The sequence below is a fragment of the Oncorhynchus mykiss genome, chromosome 6 (assembly GCF_057628025.1).
Source record: "Oncorhynchus mykiss isolate SJ-2025 chromosome 6, ASM5762802v1, whole genome shotgun sequence".
Lineage (NCBI taxonomy): Eukaryota > Metazoa > Chordata > Actinopteri > Salmoniformes > Salmonidae > Oncorhynchus > Oncorhynchus mykiss.
In genome coordinates, this window is record NC_143027.1 from 8,908,383 (window position 1) to 8,932,540 (window position 24,158).

Consider the following 24,158-nt stretch of genomic DNA (forward strand, 5'->3'; position numbering starts at 1 on the left):
AAACAATATAATCCGATAAGAACAATTCTAAGATGTTATTCTCCAATAAAGTATATCTACTATCATCCTCTTTCTATTGAGTTTCAATCACAAGGCCATGCCCACATCTTTTAGAATGTTAAAGGGATAGTCCACTCAAATTACAAAACTACATTTTGGTTTCTTTGCCCTGTAAGCCATCCATGGACAAGGTGTGATTGGTTTTGTTGACCTGTTCACTGTGTCATTTTGTAATTTGGGTGAACTGTCCCTTTAAACAGGCTGGGCTAGGAAAGCAGTAGGAATTCTCACAGAGCAACCTATTCTCTGATTTAGGGTTTGTTTTTATCCCGAATGTCATGCCTTGATATTTTATGATATTGATGGCTTCTCATGTCAATTGTTTTTATCAAACAATACAAGTTTAATATGGGGGATAAAAGATCAGCAGTGTTTTCCTCCTTTCTAAAGAAAGGTAACTTTAAACAGGGAACTAACAAAGGCTGCTACTGGGTTTCTGATAACTCCCCTTGGCACCATAATAATTACACCATGGGCTTGTGAAAGAGGAACTCTTCAGCCCTTGTTGCCAATGAAACTGAAAATGGACTCCTCCTGAGCAGATTGCGAAATACACTGGATATTTCTGGTGATGTACAGGAAGATGTGAGTGTGTTTCTCAGACAGACAAGTAACCAGCCGTGGGCAGATGAAGTAGGGTCCATTCAGAGATGAGAACAACCCACTTGCCTTGTCCTGGACTCTTCTAAACAACAGACTACGGCTACGTTGAGACCTTTGTTTGAAGTTTGATCCATGGGAAACCTTGGGCACAAAGATGGTGTGGGACAAAGCGGGCACAGTGCTGCTGGTCCCTAGAGTGGCACCGTAGAGCACGGATCCCATAACCTGCCCCCGATTCAGCACCCCCTGGGAGGGGCCACTCCCCAGCCCACCTATGGTAGCTTTAGCCCAGGATATCTCCACAAAGAGGTATACGTTTACACACTGAAATCGAGGGCAGGGTACAAGCTAGTTCGGGACGTTTTGTGACGGTGTCCATTACAGCCTATTTCTTGGGGCATTAGGTGGTCAGTGACATAAAATGGGTTTGAGTTGTAGTGAACATGCAACCATGGAGGGAACGCTAACTCCCAGGTAGCCAAGTAAATATGCACACCTATTTCACACCCTCAAACAAGCTCCCTCCCTCAAACAAGTTCCCTCCCTCAAACAAGTTCCCTCCCTCAAACAAGCTCCCTTCCTCAAACAAGTTCCCTCCCTCAAACAAGTTCCCTCCCTCAAACAAGTTCCCTCCCTCAAACAAGTTCCCTCCCTCAAACAAGCTGGAAGTGTTAGAAAACTAAACGAGGTGTGGAAATGATTTACAGAACTGAAATACTAATGTGAAACAAGAACAAACTTGAACTTTGATTTCATCTTGAGAGAGCCATGCCTTAAGGAAATGTTAACTATTCTTTTGTCTACTTCACTCTGCTTGCTCACTCAGGCCTAGAATGAATCACTTTCCACCCTTGACATCTTAGTAATTGAACCGTTTTCACCTAAAAGAATGAGTGAATTTTTTGTAAAAGTGTTTTCACTAAATATCATTTTTCACGCAAAGATGTTGATTTGTCAGTCAATCACAGGGATAACACCCTTCAAATTCACATGGCGTGCAATGACAATGGCCATTATAAGCCCCTACTTATATGGCCTATAAGCCCCATGACCAAATGGGACAGAAATACCAGAATTTGTTCTGTTCTGCATTTCAGACAGAATCTATTCACCAGACTCCACAGCATTACAGCATGAAGAGACTTAGCGAGCTCAAACCTTCCTCCAGGCAGAACCTCACTGACGCTAAGATAATGTAATTAGGCATCTCAATGACAAATGTTTGTGTTTACGGCTTATTCTTTTACATTTGTAAAAGCCACTGGGATGAGAAACATTTACAGTAAGGCTGAAAAATGAACATCAAAGGAAACACCCTACAGTACATCAAGTAACACGATACTGAACATCAAGGAAACATCATACTGAACATCAAGGAAACATCATACTGAACATCAAGGAAACATCATACTGAACATTAAGGAAACATCATACTGAACATTAAGGAAACATCATACTGAACATCAAGGAAACATCATACTGAACATTAAGGAAACATCATACTGAACATTAAGGAAACATCATACTGAACATCAAGGAAACATCATACTGAACCTTACAAAAACATCATACTGAACATTAAGGAAACATCATACTGAACATCAAGGAAACACCATACTGAACATCAAGGAAACATCATACTGAACATTAAGGAAACATCATACTGAACATTAAGGAAACATCATACTGAACATCAAGGAAACATCATACTGAACCTTACGAAATCATCATACTGAACATTAAGGAAACATCATACTGAACATTAAGGAAACATCATACTGAACATTAAGGAAACATCATACTGAACAATAAGGAAACATCCTACTGAACATTAAGGAAACTAGGACATTTTCAGCTTCCAGGGAATGTGTGCAGATCCTTGCGACATGGGGCTGTGCATTATCATGCTGAAACATAAGGATGGCGGAGAATGAATGGGACAACAATGGGCCTCAGGATCTCATCACGGCATCTCTGTGCATTTAAATTGCCATCGATAAAATGCAATTGTGTTCGTTGTCCGTAGCTTATGCCTGCTCATACCATAACCCCACTGCCACCATGGGGCACTCTGTTCACACCGTTGACATCAGCAAAGCGTTCACCCACAAGAGGCCATACACCGGATCTGCGGTTGTGAGGCCAGTTGCCAAATTCTCTAAAATCATGTTGGAAGTGGCTTATGGTAGAAAATTGAACATTCAATTCTCTGGCAACAGCTCTGGTGGACAATCCTGCAGTCTGCATGCCAATTGCACGGTCCCTCAAAACTTCAGACATGTGTGGCATTTTGTTGTGTGACAAAATTACACATTTTAGAGTGGCCTTTTATTGTCCCCAGCACAAGGTGCACCTGTGTAATGATCATGGCATGCCTGGGTTCAGTCACAGCCTGGATTCGAACCCGGGTCTGTAGTGGTAGATCGCTGCGCCACTCGGGAGGCAGGAACAGCAGTGTTCTAATCATTAGAATGCCTATGTCATAACTGCCATATGTGTATGTTAATTGGTTTGATGGTTCCTTCCTTTCACCCACAACTTGATCACTCATCAACTGAATCAATAACCTGATCCCAGATCAGTCTGAGTTTGCTATACAGATATGGGATCAGACCACTGAATCGACTCCGTATTGATTACTTACGTATAAATGTGGTGAAAATCTTACATGTGACATACAACTGATTCATATTCTATTATCCATCAGTAGTCCTGTATTTATTTTTCTCTCATAAACTTTGCCCTCGTTTTCCTGTAATGCAGAAAGCTTTCCATAGCTGTGCTCTTCCCTGAGAGGCCCCTGAGTGTGGTCCCTAGTCCAGCCAGTGTAGTTTAATAAGCCAGGCGCTGGCCAGTCCAGTATACTATAGGTGATGAGAATCATCCAGACGTTCTCAAGCCCCAGGGGGAGACCGCAGCACTGTGGGGATTCTCACCGAAATTTGGCACTCAGGAGCTGTTTGTCCACTGACAAATGATCTTGTGCTCAGATGTACTGTATTGTTCCTGACAGCTTGACTGAGGGCTTCTTTGTACTGGTTCTCCACTGAGACGACGAGGGTCCGGGGACCTCAGGAGAAACGTTAAATAGAACAGATTAGCTGTTCAACGCTGCCAATGTTGTTATGTCACTGCCTTGACTTACTGTGTATTTGTTCCGTAGGCATGTGTACGTTTGGAGATACAGTATCCAGTAGTCTAGAAAGAGCATATGTATTGTATTGTATTGTACCGTCACAGCCAATTATTTTCCCTCTTACCAATGTTTTTTATTTTTTTTATTCATTTAAGTCATATGGGGTGGCAAGTAGCCTAGTGGTTTGAGCTTTGGCCCTCAAGTCCCCCGCAATGATTATTTTACCTGTGTTTTTTGCCTGTGTTTCTTTCAGTGTAACGTTACATAAAACCACAGCAACACGGTCAATATTTGCTTGGACTCTACACTTGATTCTGAGTTTTCTAGCATAGGGTCAAACTGGATATCAAATATCAACACAACTGCACATGACTGAGGGAGTCATCTTCTTGGAATTTGGGAGGAAGATGTGTAGCGACAATGTGTAGCGCCGCTCGGGAGGCAGGAACAGCAGCATTCTAAACATTAGAATGCCTATGTCATAACTGCCATATCTGTATGTTAATTGGTTTGATGGTTCCTTCTGGAATTCGGGAGGAAGCGACAAAGGAAGCTCCGTCCATATTTTAGATGGCTATAGCACAGCTGTTGGTCTCGTGTCTGATTCTGCTTTTTCATGTCCAATCAAGCTGAACTGACGAAGCTTGAAAAGCATGTGAAAGAAGAAAATTAAGAAGGCCTCTTTTTCCCTGCTGTGGCAAAACCTCATTATTCCCTCAAGCCCCTCTGTCTGAAAGGGAGGTGTTCCTTGGAGGAGATTACAATCTCCTCCCTCTTCAGTGAGCCTCCAGCGTGTGAGAGAGTTTTCTGCACCTCCTCCCTCCATTCGCTCACTGGCCCTTTCATTCCCTCTCTCCCTCATTCCCTCTCTCCCTCATTCCCTCTCTCCCTCCTCTCCAGCACTGGTTGTACCAGATCCGACTTAAAGAGCTCCTCTTCTCTGTTTATTGACTGAGATTTACCCCAAATAACCCTGCAAAGGCCAAGAAATGACTCCCTAAAGGAAGGTATCCCAAAGTTTAAAGGTACAGTAGCAACTCTCTTCACACTTTTTAAAATGTGTTTATCGGACTGAACCACTGGCTGTGTGCTACTGTTTACTCATACCTCACTATTGGTTAGTCACTATGTGGCAGTTCACTATTGGTTGCTTTCTATTGGTTACTCACTATCTGGCAGTTCACTATTGGTTGCTTTCTATTGATTACTCACTATCTGGCAGCTCAGACTGAACAAAAACAATCTGTGATTCCACATGTGGCATTACTAAGGCAGTGGAGTTTTGCTTCCTTCAGTTCTATGTTGTTTCATTGTAGCCCGAGCAGTGTAGTCAACCTGGACTCAGGGGTAGACGTAACATAGTAAAAGTAAATCAAGAAAACTCCAATTTGCATGAGATGTTACGTTAACTATGGTATGTCTTAATTTTTGAATGTCCATCATCCATTTCTTATATCATTTTGCAAATTACAATTTGTACAATATGTTACGAATTTGCAGAATGTATGAAATGCCACGAATTTCAAATAGTTGTGACTAATGTTAGCTGGGTAGCTAACGTTAGCTAGGCTAGGGCTAAGGTTAGGGTTCGAAACATGCAACCTTTGCATTGCTAGACGTTTGTTATATGTAACCGTATGTCTTATGTAACCATACCAAAGATAACATATTATGCTAATTTCAGCACCTCGGATTTAAATTGACTCTGTTACGTCTAGTCTATGAGACCAGGCTGGCTCCTACACTACAACAGCTACTGCATAAAGAACTTGTCTGTATTCCTTATATTTTCAGTTCAGATATATTCATCTTTATTTTATATATTTTGTATACGTACATACAGTATATATCACAGATGTTCACCTAAAACTGAAATCTAAAAGTAAATTATTGGTGATCAGATCGATGGCAATGGATAGATGACTTTCTTTAGGTTATATGACTTACTTTCTGTGAAAATATTATCCAATCCATGTCATTTGATGTTGTTTTGGGAAAGTTCCCTTTTCTTTCTGTTCATTCCCACTTGGCCCCTTGAGAGTTTAACTTGTGATGATCATTGGAACGTGTAGGTCTACACACTGTACAGTTTGGGGGTTTTTAGTTGTCTGATACTTAATAGGGATTTTTCAATGGATCATTATGGTACATTTCCACTGGTGGGCTTTGCACCAGGTTTTGGTCCAGAGATTGTGGATGGTAAGTGTGATGATTTGGGGTGGCAGTAACTGAAAGTTGCTGGTTTGAATACCTGAGCTGACAAGATGAAAAATCTGTGGATGTGCCTTGAGCAAAGCACTTAACCCTAATTTGCTCCAGGGGTGGCTGACCCAGTAAAACAATGCATTCCACTGCACCTATCTGGTGTATGTGACAATAAAACATGAATTAAACAAATACATATTATAGCCCTCTTCTTCTCTTACATTTTCCACCCTCCTTCCCTCCCCAAGATTGTCTCATCTCAGCTCTAAGACCAGTGTGGGGAGCCGGACACAGAATCAGGATCTATAGGTCCTCACGGGTGTTGGGAATATAGTGGTACCAGCAACTATGACCAAGAGCAACGGGGAGAACCCGCAGGCCCGAAGCCGAGTCAGACAGATCCGCGATGGCCTCCAGTCCCGTTCCCTGAAGGCTGTGCAGAGGGTGGAGAGTGTCACTAAGGATGACGTCAAGGGTTTCTTCCGCAGAAACGCCTTTGTGATCTTCACTGTCGCTGCGGTCATCATCGGCAAGTGTTGTGTCTTTTAGCCTTTTAGTATGAGAAATGAGAAAGGGCCAGGAAGAACGGAGTTGGTATTCATTTCTTCATATTCCTCATCCTATCTCTTTCTCTTTCTCTCTCTCTCTCGCTCTCTCTCTCTTTCTCTCTCTCTCTCTATCTTACACATGCACTCACAAATACACACACACACACACACACACACACACACACACACACACACACACACACACACACACACACACACAAACAAACACATTATTAGATTTAGTTTAACAAAATTGTAAAATGCATTGTGTTGAAGGTTGGTATCCACTTAGAATCAATGTTTTCATATTCTCCTTCTCACATCATACAAAATGGGAGAATTTGGTCACGATTGATAATCTGCTGTGACATCAGTGCATCTGATAGCAGTGTAACTTCCCACCATGCCTTCATGCTCCCAGGGAAGAATAATGGCGAGTCAGATGAAGTGAGTGGAGGAACCCTTCACTAACCTCTAACCTCTAACCTCTACCCATTAACCCCTTAGCCTATCCCAGCAGGATCATAGCCGGGAAAAGCTCTGTGATAGAATTCCACACACAGCCCCCAGAGAAAGGGTCAATTGAAGTGCCTGCTCCTCCTTTCCTTTCCTGAACCCTAACCCTGCCACCTGGAGTCATGTTGAAATTCAGGATCACACTAATAGAGTGGTCCAAATCACACCCTATACCTTATATTGTGCGCTACAACCGTAGGCTCTGGTCAAAAGTAGTGCACTATGTAGGCGAAATAGGGTGTCATTTGGGACACATCCTCAACTTGTGTTAGGAGTTTTCGTACAAACGGAAGCCTTTTTTCAATCCCATATACACTGAGTGGACAAAACATGTTCTTTCCATGATATAGACTGACCAGGTGAATCCAAGTGAAAGCTATGATCCCTTATTGATGTTAAATCCACTTTAATCAGTGTAAATGAAGAGGAGGAGACAGGTTAAAGAATAATTTTTAAGCCTTGAGACATTTGAGACATGAATTGTGTATGTGTGCCATTCAGAGGGTGAATGGGCAAGACTAAACATATAAGTGCCTTTGAACAGGGTGTGGTAGTAGGTGTTCCTAATGTTTTGTCCACTCAGTGTAGATCTCTTTAACGAGATATACATCTGTGGGATTATTGTGGATGGATAATTGCATGCATCTGTTCCAGTCAGACTATTATATAGATGAGGTTGTTTATTTTATTTGACAGGTATAGGGCTGGGATTTGCACTGCGGCCCTACAAGATGACCTACCGCGAGGTGAAGTATTTCTCATTTCCTGGAGAGCTGCTGATGAGGATGCTGCAGATGCTGGTGCTTCCCTTGCTGGTGTCCAGTCTCATCACAGGTTAGACGAGGAACCGCCTGTTCCACCACACCACACTGGAGTTGGGTGAAGTTGCCCTTAGACGCTGATCTTCGGTCAGTTTAGGGGAAGAGGAAGCTGATCCTAGATCTGTACTTCATCCAGGAGTGTGCCCACTGCTCATACTATGGCTTTAACTCTACCAACATCGTCTATACTGTTGCGATACTACTGCTGAGAAAACATGAATGGTTTAGCTGGACAAGCAGCTATAATAAATTAACTGCTACTACTGCCCTAAAAACACAGATGAAAAGTTTCCTCATCAATCTACACATAATACCTCATAATGACATCACAAAACCCCATAATGACATCACAAAACCCCATAATGACAAAGCAAAAACATTGTATAAATTGTGCTAATTTATTCAAAATAAAAAACGTATATAACATTTAAATTTTCAGACCTTTTACTCTGTACTTCGGCAGTGATTATAGCCTCAAGTCTTCTTGGGCATGACGTTACAAGCTTGGCACACCTGTATTTGGGGAGTTTCTCCCATTCTTCTCTGCAGATCTCCTCAAGCTCTGTCAGGTTGGATGGGGAGCATCGCTGCACAGCTATTTTCAGGTCTCTCCTGAGATGTTCGTTCTGGTTCAAGTCCGGGATCTGTCTGGGCAACTCAAGGACATTCAGAGACTAGTCCTGAAGCCAGTCCTTTGTTGTCTTGGCTGTGTGCTTAGAGTCATTGTCCTGGTAGAAGATTAACCTTCGCCCCAGTCTCAGGTCCTGAATGCTCCGGAGCAGGTTTTCATCAAGGATCTCCCTGTACTTTGCTCAGTTCATCTTTCCCTCAGTCCTGACTAGTCTCCCAGTCCCTGCTTCACCGTAGCGATGGTGCCAGGTTTCCTGCAGACGTGATGCTTGGCATTCAAACCAAGGACTTCCATCTTGGTTTCATCAGACGAGATAATCTTGTTTCTTATGGTCTAAGCATCCTTTAGGTGCCTTTTGGCAAACTCCAAGCGGGCTGTCATGTTCCTTTTACTGAAGAGCGGCTTCCGCCTGACCACTCTACCATAAAGGCCTGATTGGTGGAATGCTGCATAGATGGTTGTCCTTCTAAGGTTCTCCCATCTCCACAGAGGAACTCTGGAGCTCTGTCTGAGTGACCATTGAGTTCTTGGTCACCTCTCTGACCAAGGCCCTTCTCCCCGATTGCTCAGTTTGGCCAGGCGGCCAGCTCTAGTAATAGTCTTGGTAGTTCAAAAATACTTCCATTTAAGAATGAAGAAGCCCACTGTGTTCGTGGGGACCTTCAATGCTGAAGAAATGTTTTGGTACCCTTCCCCAGATCTGTGCCTCGGCACAATCCTGTCTCTGAGCTCTACGGACAATTCCTTCGACCTCATGGCTTGGTCTTTGCTCTGACATGCACTGTCAACTGTGGGACCTTATATAGACATGTGTGTGCCTTTCCATATAATGTTCAATCAATTGAATTTACCACAGGTGGAGTCCAGTCAAGTTGTAGAAACACCTCAAGGATGATCAATGGGAACGGGGTGCACCTGAGCTCAATTTCGAGTCTCATAGCAAAGGGTCTGAATACTTACTGTTTTTTATTTTTAATACATTTGCACAAAGTTCTAAAAACCTGTTTTCGCCATGTCCTTATGGGGTATTGTGATGTCATTATGGGGTTTTGTGATGTCATTATGGGGTTTTGTGATGTCATTATGGGGTATTGTGATGTCATTATGGGGTTTGTGATGTCATTACGGGGTTTGTGATGTCATTACGGGGTATTGTGTGTAGAATGATGAGGATTTGTTTTATTTAATCCATTTTAGAATAAGGCTGTAATGTAACAAAACGTGGAAAAGGGGAAGGGGTCTGAATACTTTCTGAATGCACTGTATCCTTTAGATGAGACCACCTTTCCAACTCTTAACTAATACAATATTACACTGAACAAAAATATATATGCATCATGTAAATTGTTGGTCCCATGTTTCAGGAGCTGAAATCCAAAAATCGCAGAAATGTTCCATAGGCACAAAATAGGCCAAAAGCTTATTTCTCTAATTTTGTGCACAACTTGTTTACATCCCTGTTAGTGAACATTTCTCCTTTGTCAAGATAATCCATCCACCTGGCAGATGTGGCATATCAAGAAGCTGATTAAACAGCATGATCATTACACAGGTGCACCTTGTGCTGGGGTCAATTAAGGGCCACTCTAAAATGTGCAGTTTTGTCAATGCCACATACTGTATGTGTCAAGATATGAGGGAGCGTGCAATTGGCATGCTGACTGCAGGAATGTCCACCAGAGCTGATGCCAGAGAATTGAATGTTCATTTCTCTACCATAAGCTGCCTACAATGTCGTTATAGAGAATTTGGCAGCATGTCCAACCGGCATCACGCCAGCCGTGGGCCTCCACATCCGGCTTCTTCACCTGCGGAATCGTCATTGGGTGGGTGCTGAGGAGTATTTCTGTCTGTAGTAAAGCCCTTTTGTCCAGAAAAACATATTCTGATTGGCTAGTTCTGGCTCCCCAGTGGGTAAGCCTATTCCCTCCAAGGAGGGAAATCTATAGATTAGGATTTTCCTCACATTAACTTTATCTCAGTAAAATCTTTGAAATTGTTGCGTTTATATGTGTGTTCAGTATATATTGATAGATATTGCTATGTGATTTTAACAAACAAAACACTTTGTTTGTTGATTCTTGACTTTACCATGTACCTCTGTGGTCACGTCCTAATGGCACCCTATTCCCTATATAAAGAACTTATTTTCTTCAGGCCAAGTACACTATTTAGGGGAATAAGGTGGTATTTAGGACCTAACCTGAGAGCAAACACTATTCCATGTTTACCATTGCATGTTTTTTGGGGTCCAGATGTGCTTCTAAATGACCTTACTGGAAGGTCATGATCCAAAGACAGATATTTGTATTTCTTTGTCCCAATTCTTAGCCAATGTACAAAGTCAAACCAAAACATCAGTGAGTCCGGGACGGGCTCGTACCTGGTCGTGTCTGCTTGTTTGTATTTGACAGGAAGTGGGCGTTATGCATGTGGCTTCTGAGTGGCTTCTTGGCCTATAATAACACTCTTTGTACCGTGCAGCTCTTCATTAACATATCCTCTGAGCTAATGTCACATGATACATGATAGTAAACAAAGCTCTGTGTTTTCAGACCAAAGCTCTTCAAGAAATCCCTGTAGTATGTACAGTGGTGTAAAGTACTTAAAAACCTTTTAAGGATCAGACTGTTTTTTTCAATTTTCACCTAAAATGACATACCCAAGTCTAACTGCCTGTAGCTCAGGCCCTGAAGCAAGGATATGCATATTCTTGGTACCATTTGAAAGGAAACGCTTTGAAGGTTGTGGAAATGTGAAAGGAATGTAGGTGAATCATACAATCATACAAAGATAATACAAAGAAAAAACAACTGTTCTTTTGTAATTTTTTGTACCATCATCTTTGAAATGCAAGAGAAAGGCCATCATGTATTACTCCAACGCAGGTGCAATTTAGATTTTGGCCACTAGACGGCAGCAGTGTATGTGAAGTTTTAGACTGATCCAATGAACCATTGTATTTCTGTTAAACATTTTTTATTAAGTCTGCCCAAATGTGCCTAATTGGTTTATTGATACATTTTCAAATGCCTAACTGTGCACTCTCCTCAAACAATATCATGGTTCTATTTCACTGTAATAGCTACTGTAAATTGGACAGTTCAGTTAGATTAACAAGAATTTAAGCTTTCTGCCCATATGAGATATGTCCATGTCCTGGGAAATGTTCTTGTTACTTACAACGTCATGCTAATCACATTAGCCTACGTTAGCTCAACCGTCCTGTGGTAGTGTCACCGATGCCGTAGAGTTTAAGTAAAAAATACTATAAAGTACCACTTTTACTTCACTACATTCCTGAAGAAAATAATGTAATTTCTACTCCATACATTTCCCCTGACACCCAAAAGTACTCATTACATTTTGAAAATTGCCTAATTCACGCACTTATCAAGAGAACATCCCTGGTCATCCCTACTGCCCCCGATCTGGTGGACTAACAAAACACATGCTTCATTTGAAAATGTACTTACTATGAAGGTGATATGTGGCTGTCCCACCTAGCTATCTTAAAATGCATTATCTGTCAGTCACTCTGGATAAGAGCATCTGCTAAACGACTAAAATGTCAAATAGAATAATACTGTGAAGTTGTGAAAATGATGATAATTCCCTTTTAGTGTAAGAGCTGTTTGAAAAGACTGGTGGGATGGACTTTTGGCCTTCCTGGTGACATCACCAAGCAGTCAATTAGTTTATAGACCAATAAGAAAGAGAGTTTGAAACCACTCAGCCAATAACAACTCGTTTTCAGTTTTCCCCTCCCCAATCAGACCACTCCTTTTTGTTTATTTTTGAACATTAGAATTGAAAGCAATCACGCTAAGTTATTTAATTGTTACCCAGAAATGATTTGATATTGAGATAAAAACAGCTGCATTGGATCTTTAATCACTGCATTTGTAGGTACATCTGCACAGTATGTTTGTTAGCTAGCCAGCCAGACTGTCATTTAATAGGATCTGTGTTCAGACTGAGCTCTGGGAAGTTGTGGTATCGAGCATAAACCTTCAGATCTGTTTTGGGGGAGTAAAGATAGGTGATTGAGTGTTGAGTTACAGATGAACAGATGGAATGGAGAGAGAGTAATGAAGGGGAAGAGTGAACTGAACAGGGGTTGTTGTGAGACTAGGTGGTGCTGCTCCTGTGTGGTCGCCGGTCTCTTCACCCAACAGGAGCTTCCGACTCGGGTCGAGTAGGGTCAAAGGTCGAGTAGGGTCAAGGGTCACGGTGGCCATGCAGAGACAGCCTGGAGAGACAAAGCAGCCTTTCTCTCACCTCATGAATAGAGACTCTTCCAGTAAGATATGTTGCGCCTATGTTTCCCAAAAAAAGCATTTCACACTTTAAAAACGTGAGGGGGATGTTTTTTCCCCCATTTTTACTGGATGCAATTTAATCTATAATTCAGAATTTGACAATGGAGGAAAAATCAATTGAAAGTGAAAGGAAATGTTTGGTCTCTTTGATACTGTGAACTTAGTGTAGACTAAAGTAAACCCCCCAAAAACAGTGAAGAAGAGAATAACTTTATTAAGGAGCATATTGGGCAATTATTTTCTGGAAATATATAATCTGATCAGTATTATTACATCTGTGAAAGTGTTTCCTCATCTAGCATTACTGTGTTAAACAGCTGTAGGAAACATTACGTTGGTCATTGGCTCATAAAACCGTCGCAGGGTTTGATTTACACTATGAAATGGGAAACTCTTGTTGCCTGACTACATTGGAGTCTATGGTTAGAGAATGACATCGATGTTGACACTGGGTGGCTGCCACATTGAGACTTGAAATAAACACTTTGATTCAGACTACGACATGTATAGAATATAGGGAAACTTTTTTGGGATCCCATCAAATGCAAACATGGACGTGATAAAAATGGATGGATATTGGTTGAGCTTGGCTAATATGACTACTGATGGTACAAAATATGTTACGTACAACTTCGGAATTGCAACATTGTAAGAAAAGTGAAACATTTCAATATATTGTGACATACAACAGTTAAAGGGGTTTGACACTTTTATACTGAACAAAAACATAAACCCAACGAGTGTTGATCCCATTTTTCACGAGCTGAAATATTCTCAGAAATGTTCCATATGCACAAAAAGCTTATTTCTCTCATATTTTGTGGACAATTTTTGTTATTTTTTACATCCTTGTTAGTGAGCAGTTCTCCTAGTATAATCCATCCACCTGACAGGTGTGGTTTATAAAGAAGCTGATTAAACAGCATGATCATTACACAGGTGCACCTTGTGCTGGGGGACAATAAGGCCACTCTAAAAATGTGCAGTTTTGTCACACAACACAATGCCAGAAATGTGTCAAGTTTTGAGAGAGTGTGCAATTGGCATGCGGACTGCAGGAATGTCCACCAGAGTTGTTGCCAGAGAATTTAATGTTAATTTTCCTACAATAAGCCGCCTCCAATGTTGTTTTAGAGAATTTGGCAGTATGTCCAACCGGCCTCACAACCGCAGACCACATGTAACCATGCCAGCCGTGGACCTCCACATCCGGCTTCTTCACCTGCGGGATCATCTGAGACCAACTACCCAGACAGCTGATGAAACTGTGGGATCATCTGAGACCAACTACCCAGACAGCTGATGAAACTGTGGGATCATCTGAGACCAACTACCCAGACAGCTGATGAAACTGTGGGATCGTCTGAGACCAACTACCCAGACAGCTGATGAAACTGTGGGATCGTCTGAGACCAACTACCCAGACAGCTGATGAAACTGTGGGTTTGCACAACCAAAACATTTCTGAACAAACTGTCAGAAACCGTCTCAGGGAAGATCATCTGTGTGCTCGTCGTCCTCACCAGGGTCTTGACCTGACTGCAGTTTGGCGTCGTAACCGACTTCAGTGGGCAAATGCTCACCTTCGATGGCCACTGGCATGCTGGAGTTGTGTGCTCTTCACGGTTGAATCCTGGTTTCAACTGTACCGGACAGATAGCAGACAGCATGTATGGTGTCGGGTGGAGAGCGGTTTGCTGACGTCAATGTTGTGAACAGAGTGCCTCATGGTGGTGTTGGGGTTATGTTATGAGCAGGCATAAGCTATGGATAACGAACACAACTGATTTTTATCAATGGAAATTTGAATGCACTGAGATACTGTGACGAGATCCTGAGGCCCATTGTCATGCCATTCATCCACCTCCATCACTTCATGTTTCAGCATGATAATGCATGGCCCCACGGTCACAAAGATCTGTACACAATTCCTGGAAGCTGAAAATGGCCTAGTTATTCCATGGTCTGTATACTCACCAGACATGTCACCCTTTGAGCATGTTTGGAAAGATCTCGATCGACATGTACAACAGCGTGTTCCATTTCCTGCCAATATCCATATGTTGTTTAGTGTATATCCCAATATGTTACTGATAAATTGTACCATAATATCTAGATAATTTCTGATATTGCCTGTCCTTCAAATTATGTTGTTTGTTAGATGGGAGAGGGAGAAAGGGAGAGAGACGGAGGTAGAGAGAGAGAGAGACGGAGGTAGAGAGAGAGAGAAAGAGACAGCGGTAGAGAGAGGGAGAGACGGAGGTAGAGAGAGAGAGAGAGGGTCTGGGGCCCACTCACCAACCAAGAATTCACAAACACCAAATTGAGACTCTGCATGCAGAATTCTGCAAAAAATATCCTCAGTGTACAACGTAAAACACCAAATAATGCATGCAGAGCCGAATTAGACCGATACCCGCTAATTATCAAAATCCAGAACAGAGCCATTAAATTATACAATCACCTAAAAGGAAGCGATTCCCAAACCTTCCATAATAATAAAGCCATCACCTACAGAAAGATGAACCTGGAGAAGAGTCCCCTTAGCAAGCTGGTCCTGGGGCTCTGTTCACAAACCCAAACAGACCCCACAGTGCCCCAGGACAGCAACACAATTAGACCCAACCAAATCATGAGAAAACAAAAAGATAATTACTTGACACATTGGAAAGAATTAACAAAAAAACAGAGCAAACTAGAATGCTATTTGGCCCTAAACAGAGAGTACACAGTGGCAGAATACCTGACTACTGTGACTGACCCAAACTTAAGGAAAGCTTTGACTATGTACAGACTCAGTGAACATTGCTATTGAGAAAGTAGGCAGACCTGGCTCTCAAGAGAAGACAGGCTATGTGCACACTGCCCACAAAACGGGGTGGAAACTGAGCTGCACTTCCTAACCTCCTGCCAAATGTATGACCATATTAGAGACATATTTTCCTCATATTACACAGATCCACGAAGAATTCAAAAACAAACCCAATTTTCCCTTTTGTACTTTAACCATTTGCACATCAACAGATGTGACTCAACAGCCTTGGTTTCTCAAATGATTGCCTCACCTGGTTCACCAACTACTTCAGTCTCTATGGGGGTGCCACAGGGTTTAATTATTGGGCCGACTCTCTTCTCTGTATATATCAATGATGTCGCTCTTGTTGCTGGTGAGTCTCTGATCCACCTCTACGCAGACGACACCATTCTGTATACTTCTGGCCCCTCTTTGGACACTGTGTTAACAACCCTCCAGACGAGCTTCAATGTCATACAACTCTCTTTCCGTGGCCTCCAACTGCTCTTAAATACAAGTAAAACTAAATGCATGCTCTTCAACCGATCGCTGCCTGCACCTGCCCGCCAGTCCAGCATCACTACTCTGGACGGTTCTGACTTAGAATATGTGGACAACTACAAATACCTAGGTGTCTGGTTAGACTGTAAACTCTCCTTCCAGACTCACATTAAACATCTCCAATCCAAAGTTAAATCTAGAATTGGCTTCCTATTTCGCAACAAAGCATCCTTCACTCATGCTGCCAAACATACCCTCGTAAAACTGACCATCCTACCGATCCTTGACTTCAGCGATGTCATTTACAAAATAGCCTCCAACACCCTACTCAACAAATTGGATGCAGTCTATTACAGTGCCATCCGTTTTGTCACCAAAGCCCCATATACTACCCACCACTGCGACCTGTACGCTCTCGTTGGCTGGCCCTTGCTTTATACTCGTCGCCAAACCCACTGGCTCCAGGTCATCCTCAGGTCTCTGCTAGGTAAAGCCCCGCCTTATCTCTTCTTGCTGGTCACCATAGCACCCACCTGTAGCACGCACTCCAGGTATATCTCTCTGGTCACCCCCAAAGCCAATTCCTCCTTTGGCCGCCTCTCCTTCCAGTTCTCTGCTGCCAATGACTGAAACGAACTACGAAAATCTCTGAAACTGAAAACACTTATCTCCCTCACTAGCTTTAAACACCAGCTGTCAGAGCAGCTCACTGATCCTGTACAGCTCACAGATCACTGCACCTGTACATAGCCCATTTATAAATAGCCCAAACAACTACCTCTTCCCCTACTGTATTTAGTTATTTATTTTGCTCATTTAGATCCCAGTATTTCTACTTTGCACACTCACCTACTGTCAAATCTACCATTCCAGTGTTTTAATTGCTATATTGTATTTACATCGCCACCATGGCCTATGTATTGCCTTTACCTCCCTTATCTCACCTCATTTGCTCACATTGTATATAGACTTATTTTTCTACTGTATTATTGACTGTATGTTTGTTTTACTCCATGTACTCCATTTACTCCAACAACTCTGTGTTGTTATATGTGTCGAACTGCTTTGCTTTATCTTGGCCAGGTCGCAGTTGTAAATGAGAACTTGTTCTCGACTAGCCTACCTGGTTAAATAAAGGTGAAATAATAATACATAAAAAAAAAACATCTTTACGACATAATATGACATTTCAAATGTCTTTCTTCTTTTGGAACTTCTGTGCGTGTAATGTTTACTGTACATTTTTTTATGTTTATTTTGGGGCGGCAGGGTAGCCTAGTGGTTAGAGCGTTGAACTAGTAACCGGAAGGTTGCAAGTTCAATCCCCTGAGCTGGCAAGGTACAAATTTGTCATTCTGCCCCTGAACAGGCAGTTAACCCACTGTTCCTAGGCCTTCATTGAAAATAAGAATGACTTGCCTAGTTAAATAAATGGTTTATTTCACTTTTGTTTATCTACCTCACTTGCTTTGGCAATGGTAACATATGTTTCCCATGCCAATAAAGCCCTTAAATTTAAACTTAAATTTAATTGAGAGAGAGGCCTCTGTCGTTTTCTCCCTCTTTGCGTCAGCTGCTCTAATTACTGCTATGTGTGGTCTGCTTGTGACAAGGGCCCTCATGGCTCTCCCTCCTTGTCCTCTTACTACACATAAAACACTGCATTTCCTTCCGTTGCTTTCTAGAAGAGAAAAAACTAACATATTGTGGCCAGGCATTTCATGACCCCACATAAGAGGGAAGTGCAGAGGTTTAAAGGGTGGGTGGATGGGTGGATGAATTGGGAGATAGGGGGTGGGGCCGTGGAGGTTATACAAGGGGTGTGTGGTGGGGCCTCTGCTCACATCAACCCACTCGTTAGTTCTAGCCCATGGCTAAATCAGACTAATACGTTTTTTACACTAACTCGGTGCATTCAGAAAGTATTCAGACCCTTTGACTTTTTCCACATTTTGTTACATTAACAGCCGTATTCTAAAATGTATGAAATAGTTGTATTTCCCCCACCGATCTACGTACAATACCACATAATGACAAAGCAAAAGACAGGTTTTTTTAAAATGTTTATAAATGTATTTAAAATAAAAAAAACTTTATCATTGCTTTGTCATTTTGGGGTATTGGTGAGGGGGGTAAAACAATTGATCAATGTTATAATAAAGCTGTAATGTAACTATATGTGGAAAAAGTCAAGGGGTCTGAAATACTTTCTGAATGCACTGTGCCTCTGTTTTGCTCATCTGGATGTATGTATAATCTCTCATTTTAAAGTAAACACTACACTGTTGATGCACAGTTGGCAATGTAGGCCTAAACAGTGCCTTGATTGGCACGATCAGTTGTCTTCAAGATATTTTTGCCATAAAAAAAAAATTGTCCTAAAAATCACTGTTCATAAAAGGTCTAAGTCAATATAGAACATCAGACAGACTATCTGCATTTGCATCAGTTCAATAAATGAAGGAACCCTGCAGGGAACTTCTACTTCTGACAGGCTACAAATAAATAGTTCACTTTTGTCTGTTGTGCTAATGCCAGAGATCTGGGTATGCGTCCCAAAAGGCACCCTATTCCCTATATAGTGCACTACTTTTAAATGAATAGAGTACCATTTAGGACAGAACCTATACAGAGTTAATGGCCTCATGCTCATTGTTCCTGGACCTAAAGGAACTGAATAGGTATTGTGCTGGATGGCTGTGAATTTTAGTTGGCATAGCTCTAACATCACAATGTCTCCTCTACTCTCCTCTCCTCTAGAACTCTTTGAATAACCCTTCTGGTTTCATTTATAACCTTTTTGAGTTCCATGTAGAACCCTTTACACAGAGGGTTCTACCTGGAACCACAAAGTATTCTACCTGCAACCAAAAAGGTTCTTCCTATGGGGACAGTTGAAGAACCCTGTTGGAACCCTTTTCCTAAGGGTGTACAGCACTTTGGTTTAATGAACATTCTCTGAATGAGAAAGTAATTATTTCACTCTAAAGGATGAAAATGCGGTGGCTGCATTTCTTGTTGCCAAAGAGATGGGGGAGAATCAATGTAGCTGTGCAAGCTGGACTAAGTCAACAAGTTTTCCCAGGGTTGTCCGAAAGGGAAAAGGGGGGGGGGAGTAAAGAAAGAGAATTGCAGGCAATAAGATTAGTGTGTAAAGGGGGAGAGCAGAGGAGAGAGACTGGGGGCCATGTAGGGGTCACACGGTGCACCTCTGAAAAGAACACATACATCACATCTCATTCACACAAAAGGCTGAACTGGGGGGAATACCCCATAAGAACAGCTGACACTGAAAATATGTCGCTAACTAACGTCATTGCTATTGAAGCAAGCTTATTGTCCCAGTATGTTATCCTCCCCAGAATAACCATTTTTTTTTAATTCTCACTTTAAAATCCTTTACATCCCGTCAAAGAGATTCAAACTCAGGTACAGCGACTCAGCTGAAGCAGTCCAGCCTGGAAGTCACAGCTAGTTTCAATTCCTGTGTTAGAAAACGTCAGGGGATAGTGGTGGCCTGTGTCCTAAATAGCACCCTAGTCATTATAGAGGGAATGGGGAGCCATTTGGGACACAAACTTGGTGAGCATGGCAGGTCTGGGATTGTCATCAAGTGTTTTCTCTATTCTCAGACTGACTCACCAGGCAGTCTTTTTGTCTCACCAGGCATTGCAGCATTGGACAGCCGTGCCTCTGGGAAGATGGGTATGCGGGCAGTGGTGTACTACATGACCACCACAGTCATCGCAGTCTTCATCGGCATCGTCATGGTGCTCATCATCCACCCTGGGAAGGGCTCCAAGGACGAATTCAAAAATCAGCAGAAGATCGAGCAGGTCAGCCCTGCTGACGCTTTCCTGGACCTCATCAGGTAGGCCATAATTATTGTTGTGTATTCAGGGTGGTGCCCTGACCGGGATTCAAACCTAGGTCCAGCGATTGTCAACCCAACACCTTAACCGTTACGCCAAGGGATCCGAAACTTGCTGACGAGGTCACTTGGTGTTGAGTTAGAGTCGCAACTGTAATTTATATTGCTTCCTGTTGCTGTTCTGTTGTAGTTTCCTGTTGTCGTTCTGTTGTTGCTTCCTTATGCTGTTCTGTTGTTGTTTCCTGTTGCTATTCTGCTGTTGTTTCCTGTTGAAGTTCTGTTTTTGCTTCCTGTTGCTGTTCAGTCGTTGCTTCCTGTTGCTGTTCTGTTGTTGCTTCCTGTTGCTGTTCAGTCGTTGCTTCCTGTTGCTGTTCTGTTGTTGATTCCAGTTGCTGTTCTGTCTTTGCTTCCTGTTGCTGTTCTGTCTTTGCTTCCTGTTGCTGTTCTGTCTTTGCTTCCTGTTGCTGTTCTGTCGTTGCTTCCTGTTGCTATTCTGTTGTTGCTTCCTGTTGCTGTTCTGTTGTTTTCTAATTTTCTCTTACATTCACATGAATGATCAGTTTGTCACTATAAAGGAAAATAAAAAGCAAGTAAAATACTTTTTTCAGTAGTGAGATTTGATTGGTTTGTTTCTCTCTTCTAGAAACATGTTCCCTCCAAACATTGTGCAAGCTTGCACACAGCAGGTAAGTCCTTTTCTGTTCCAAAATGTAAACCTGGACCGTACATCGATCTCACTGACATATTTGTACAAAGGGAACAATGTGAAACCCAGATCAGTGCCGTTTCCAGATAGTATTAACGAAGCCTAGTAATATAACCCACAGGGAAATATCAAAGTCCACTGCTTATCGTGAATACACCAAACATTAGGAACACCTTCCTCAGAACAGACTCAATTTGTCGGGGCATGGACTCTACAAGGTGTTGAAAGCATTCCCCAGGGATGCTGGTCCATGTTGACTCCAATGCTTCCCACTGTTGTGTCAACTTGGCTGGATGTCCTTTGGGTGGTGGGCCATTGTTAATACACTGGTGAGTGTCAAAAACCTAGCAGCGTTGTTGCAGTTCTTGACACAAACCGGTGCACCTGGCACATACTATCATACCCCTTTCAAAGGCACTTAAATTGTTGTCTTGCCCATTCACCCTCTGAATGGCACACATACACAATCCATGTCTCTAGGCTTAGAAATCCTTCTTTAACCTGTCTCCTCCCCTTCATCTACACTGTTGTGTAACAGGGTTCTTCCTGGGAAGGACCAAAATGCAGCGTGGTTAAGGTTCATGTTTTTTAATAAGAAAACTAAACATGAACATAATACAAAACAATAAACGTGAAAAAAACGAAACAGCCCTATCTGGTGCAACAAACACAGAGACAGGAAACAGCCCTATCTGGTGCACCAAACACAAAGACAGGAAACAGCCCTATCTGGTGCAACAAACACAGAGACAGGAAACAGCCCTATCTGGTGCACCAAACACAAAGACAGGAAACAGCCCTATCTGGTGCAACAAACACAGAGACAGGAAACAGCCCTATCTGGTGCAACAAACACAGAAATAGGAAACAGCCCTATCTGGTGCGACAAACAACAGAGACAGGAAACAGCCCTATCTGGTGCTACAAACACAAAGACAGGAAACAGCCCTATCTGGTGCTACAAACACAGAGACAGGAAACAGCCCTATCTGGTGCAACAAACACAGAGACAGGAAACAGCCCTATCTGGTGCACCAAACACAAAGACAGGAAACAGCCCTATCTGGTGCAACAAACACAGAGACAGGAAACAGCCCTATCTGGTGCAACAAACACAGAGACAGGAAACAGCCCTATCTGGTGCAACAAACACAGAGACAGGAAACAGCCCTATCTGGTGCTACAAACACAAAGACAGGAAACAGCCCTATCTGGTGCAACAAACACAGAGACAGGAAACAGCCCTATCTGGTGCAACAAACACAGAGACAGGAAACAGCCCTATCTGGTGCTACAAACACAGAGACAGGAAACAGCCCTATCTGGTGCACCAAACACAAAGACAGGAAACAGCCCTATCTGGTGCTACAAACACAGAGACAGGAAACAGCCCTATCTGGTGCTACAAACACAAAGACAGGAAACAGCCCTATCTGGTGCTACAAACACAAAAACAGGAAACAGCCCTATCTGGTGCAACAAACACAGAGACAGGAAACAGCCCTATCTGGTGCAACAAACACAAAGACAGGAAACAGCCCTATCTGGTGCAGAAAACACAAAGACAGGAAACAGCCCTATCTGGTGCAGAAAACACAAAGACAGGAAACAGCCCTATCTGGTGCAGAAAACACAAAGACAGGAAACAGCCCTATCTGGTGCAGAAAACACAAAGACAGGAAACAGCCCTATCTGGTGCAGAAAACACAAAGACAGGAAACAGCCCTATCTGGTGCAACAAACACAAAGACAGGAAACAGCCCTATCTGGTGCAGAAAACACAAAGACAGGAAACAGCCCTATCTGGTGCAACAAACACAAAGACAGGAAACAGCCCTATCTGGTGCAGAAAACACAAAGACAGGAAACAGCCCTATCTGGTGCAACAAACACAGAGACAGGAAACAGCCCTATCTGGTGCAACAAACACAAAGACAGGAAACAACCACCCACCAAACCCAACACAAAACAGGCTACCTAAATATGGTTCCCAATCAGAGACAATGACTAACACCTGCCTCTGATTGAGACCCATATCAGGCCAAACATATAAATAGACAAACTAGACATAGAATGCCCACTCAGATCACACCCTGACCAAACAAAACATAGAAACATACAACGCAAACTATGGTCAGGGTGTGACATGTTTGAAGTGGATTTAACAAGTGACATCAGGAAGGGATCATAGCCTTCACCTGGTCAGTCTGTCATGGACATAGCAGGTGTTCTTAATGTTTTCTACTCTCAGTGTACATGACATATTATACAATAATATATACCATTTAGCAGATGTTTTTATCCATAGAGACTTACAGTCATGCGTGCATACATTTATCATATCGGTGGTCCCAGGAATCAAACCCACTATCCTGGCATTGCAGGTGCCATGCTCAACCCACTGAGCTACAGAGGACCAGGTTTTTTATGTAATAAAGTGTGTTGGTTTTTTTCATTGTTAATCTGTTCATAGAAATCTACCTACCCGTATACAGTGGATTTGGAAAGTATTCAGACCCCTTGACTTTCCACATTTTGTTACGTTACAGCCTTATTCTAAAATTGATTTTTTATTTTTATTATCCTAATCCATCTACACACAATACCCCATATTAACAAAGCAAAAACGTGTTTTTAGACATTTTTGCTAATTTATTAAAAAATAAAAACTGAAATACCTTATTTACATAAGTACTCAGACCCTTTGCTATTAGACTCGAAATTGAGCTCAGGTGCATCCTGTTTCCATTGATCATCCTTGAGCTGTTTCTTCAACTTGATTGGATTCCAGCTGTGGTAAATTCAATTGATTGGACATGATTTGGAAAGGCACACACCTGTCTATATAAGGTCCCACTGTTGACAGTGCATGTCAGAGCAAAAACCAAGTTGTGAGGTCGAAGGAATTGTCCGTAGAGCTCTGAGACAGGATTGTGACGAGGCACAGATCTGGGGAAGGTAACCAACATTTTTTAGCAGCATTGAAGGTCCCCAAGAACACAGTGGCCTTCATCATTCTTAAATGGAAGAAGTTTGGAACCACCAAGATTCTTCCTAGACCTGGCCACCTGGCCAAACAGAGCAATCGAGTAGAAGGGTCTTGGTCAGGGAGGTGACCAAGAATCCGATGGTCACTCTGACAGAGCTCTGGAGTTCCTCTGTGGAGATGGGAGAACCTTCTATGCAGTACTCCAGCAATCAGCCCTTTATGGTAGAGTGTCTAGATGGAAGCCACTCCTCAGTAAAAGGCACATGACAGCCCGCTTGGAGTTTGCCAAAAGGCACCTAAAGGACTCTCAGACTTTGAGAAATAAGATTCTCTGGTCTGATGAAACTAAGGCTGAAATCTTTGGTTTGAATGCCAAGCATCAAGTCTGGAGGAAACGAGTCACCATTCCTACGGTGAAGCATGGTGGTGGCAGCATCATGCTGTGGGGATGTTTT

The 24,158-nt window shown here is 42.4% G+C and overlaps 1 protein-coding gene across 2 annotated transcripts in view; it reads left to right on the forward strand.

The window, feature by feature from the left end:
* The first annotated feature begins 4,157 nt into the window (after positions 1 to 4,157).
* Positions 4,158 to 24,158, forward strand: part of LOC110525225 (excitatory amino acid transporter 1) — a 38,972-nt gene continuing 18,971 nt past the window's right edge. The window contains exons 1-5 of one of the 2 annotated variants that reach the window (XM_036979359.2): positions 4,158 to 4,824; positions 6,253 to 6,533; positions 7,765 to 7,902; positions 19,804 to 20,008; positions 20,652 to 20,694. In XM_036979359.2, the coding sequence (XP_036835254.1) occupies positions 6,353 to 6,533; positions 7,765 to 7,902; positions 19,804 to 20,008; positions 20,652 to 20,694 (567 nt within the window). In that variant the 5' untranslated portion in view covers positions 4,158 to 4,824; positions 6,253 to 6,352. Of the gene's footprint in view, positions 4,825 to 5,057; positions 5,214 to 6,252; positions 6,534 to 7,764; positions 7,903 to 19,803; positions 20,009 to 20,651; positions 20,695 to 24,158 lie in introns of those variants that run through there. The other variant, XM_090239269.1, reaches the window with a different exon arrangement.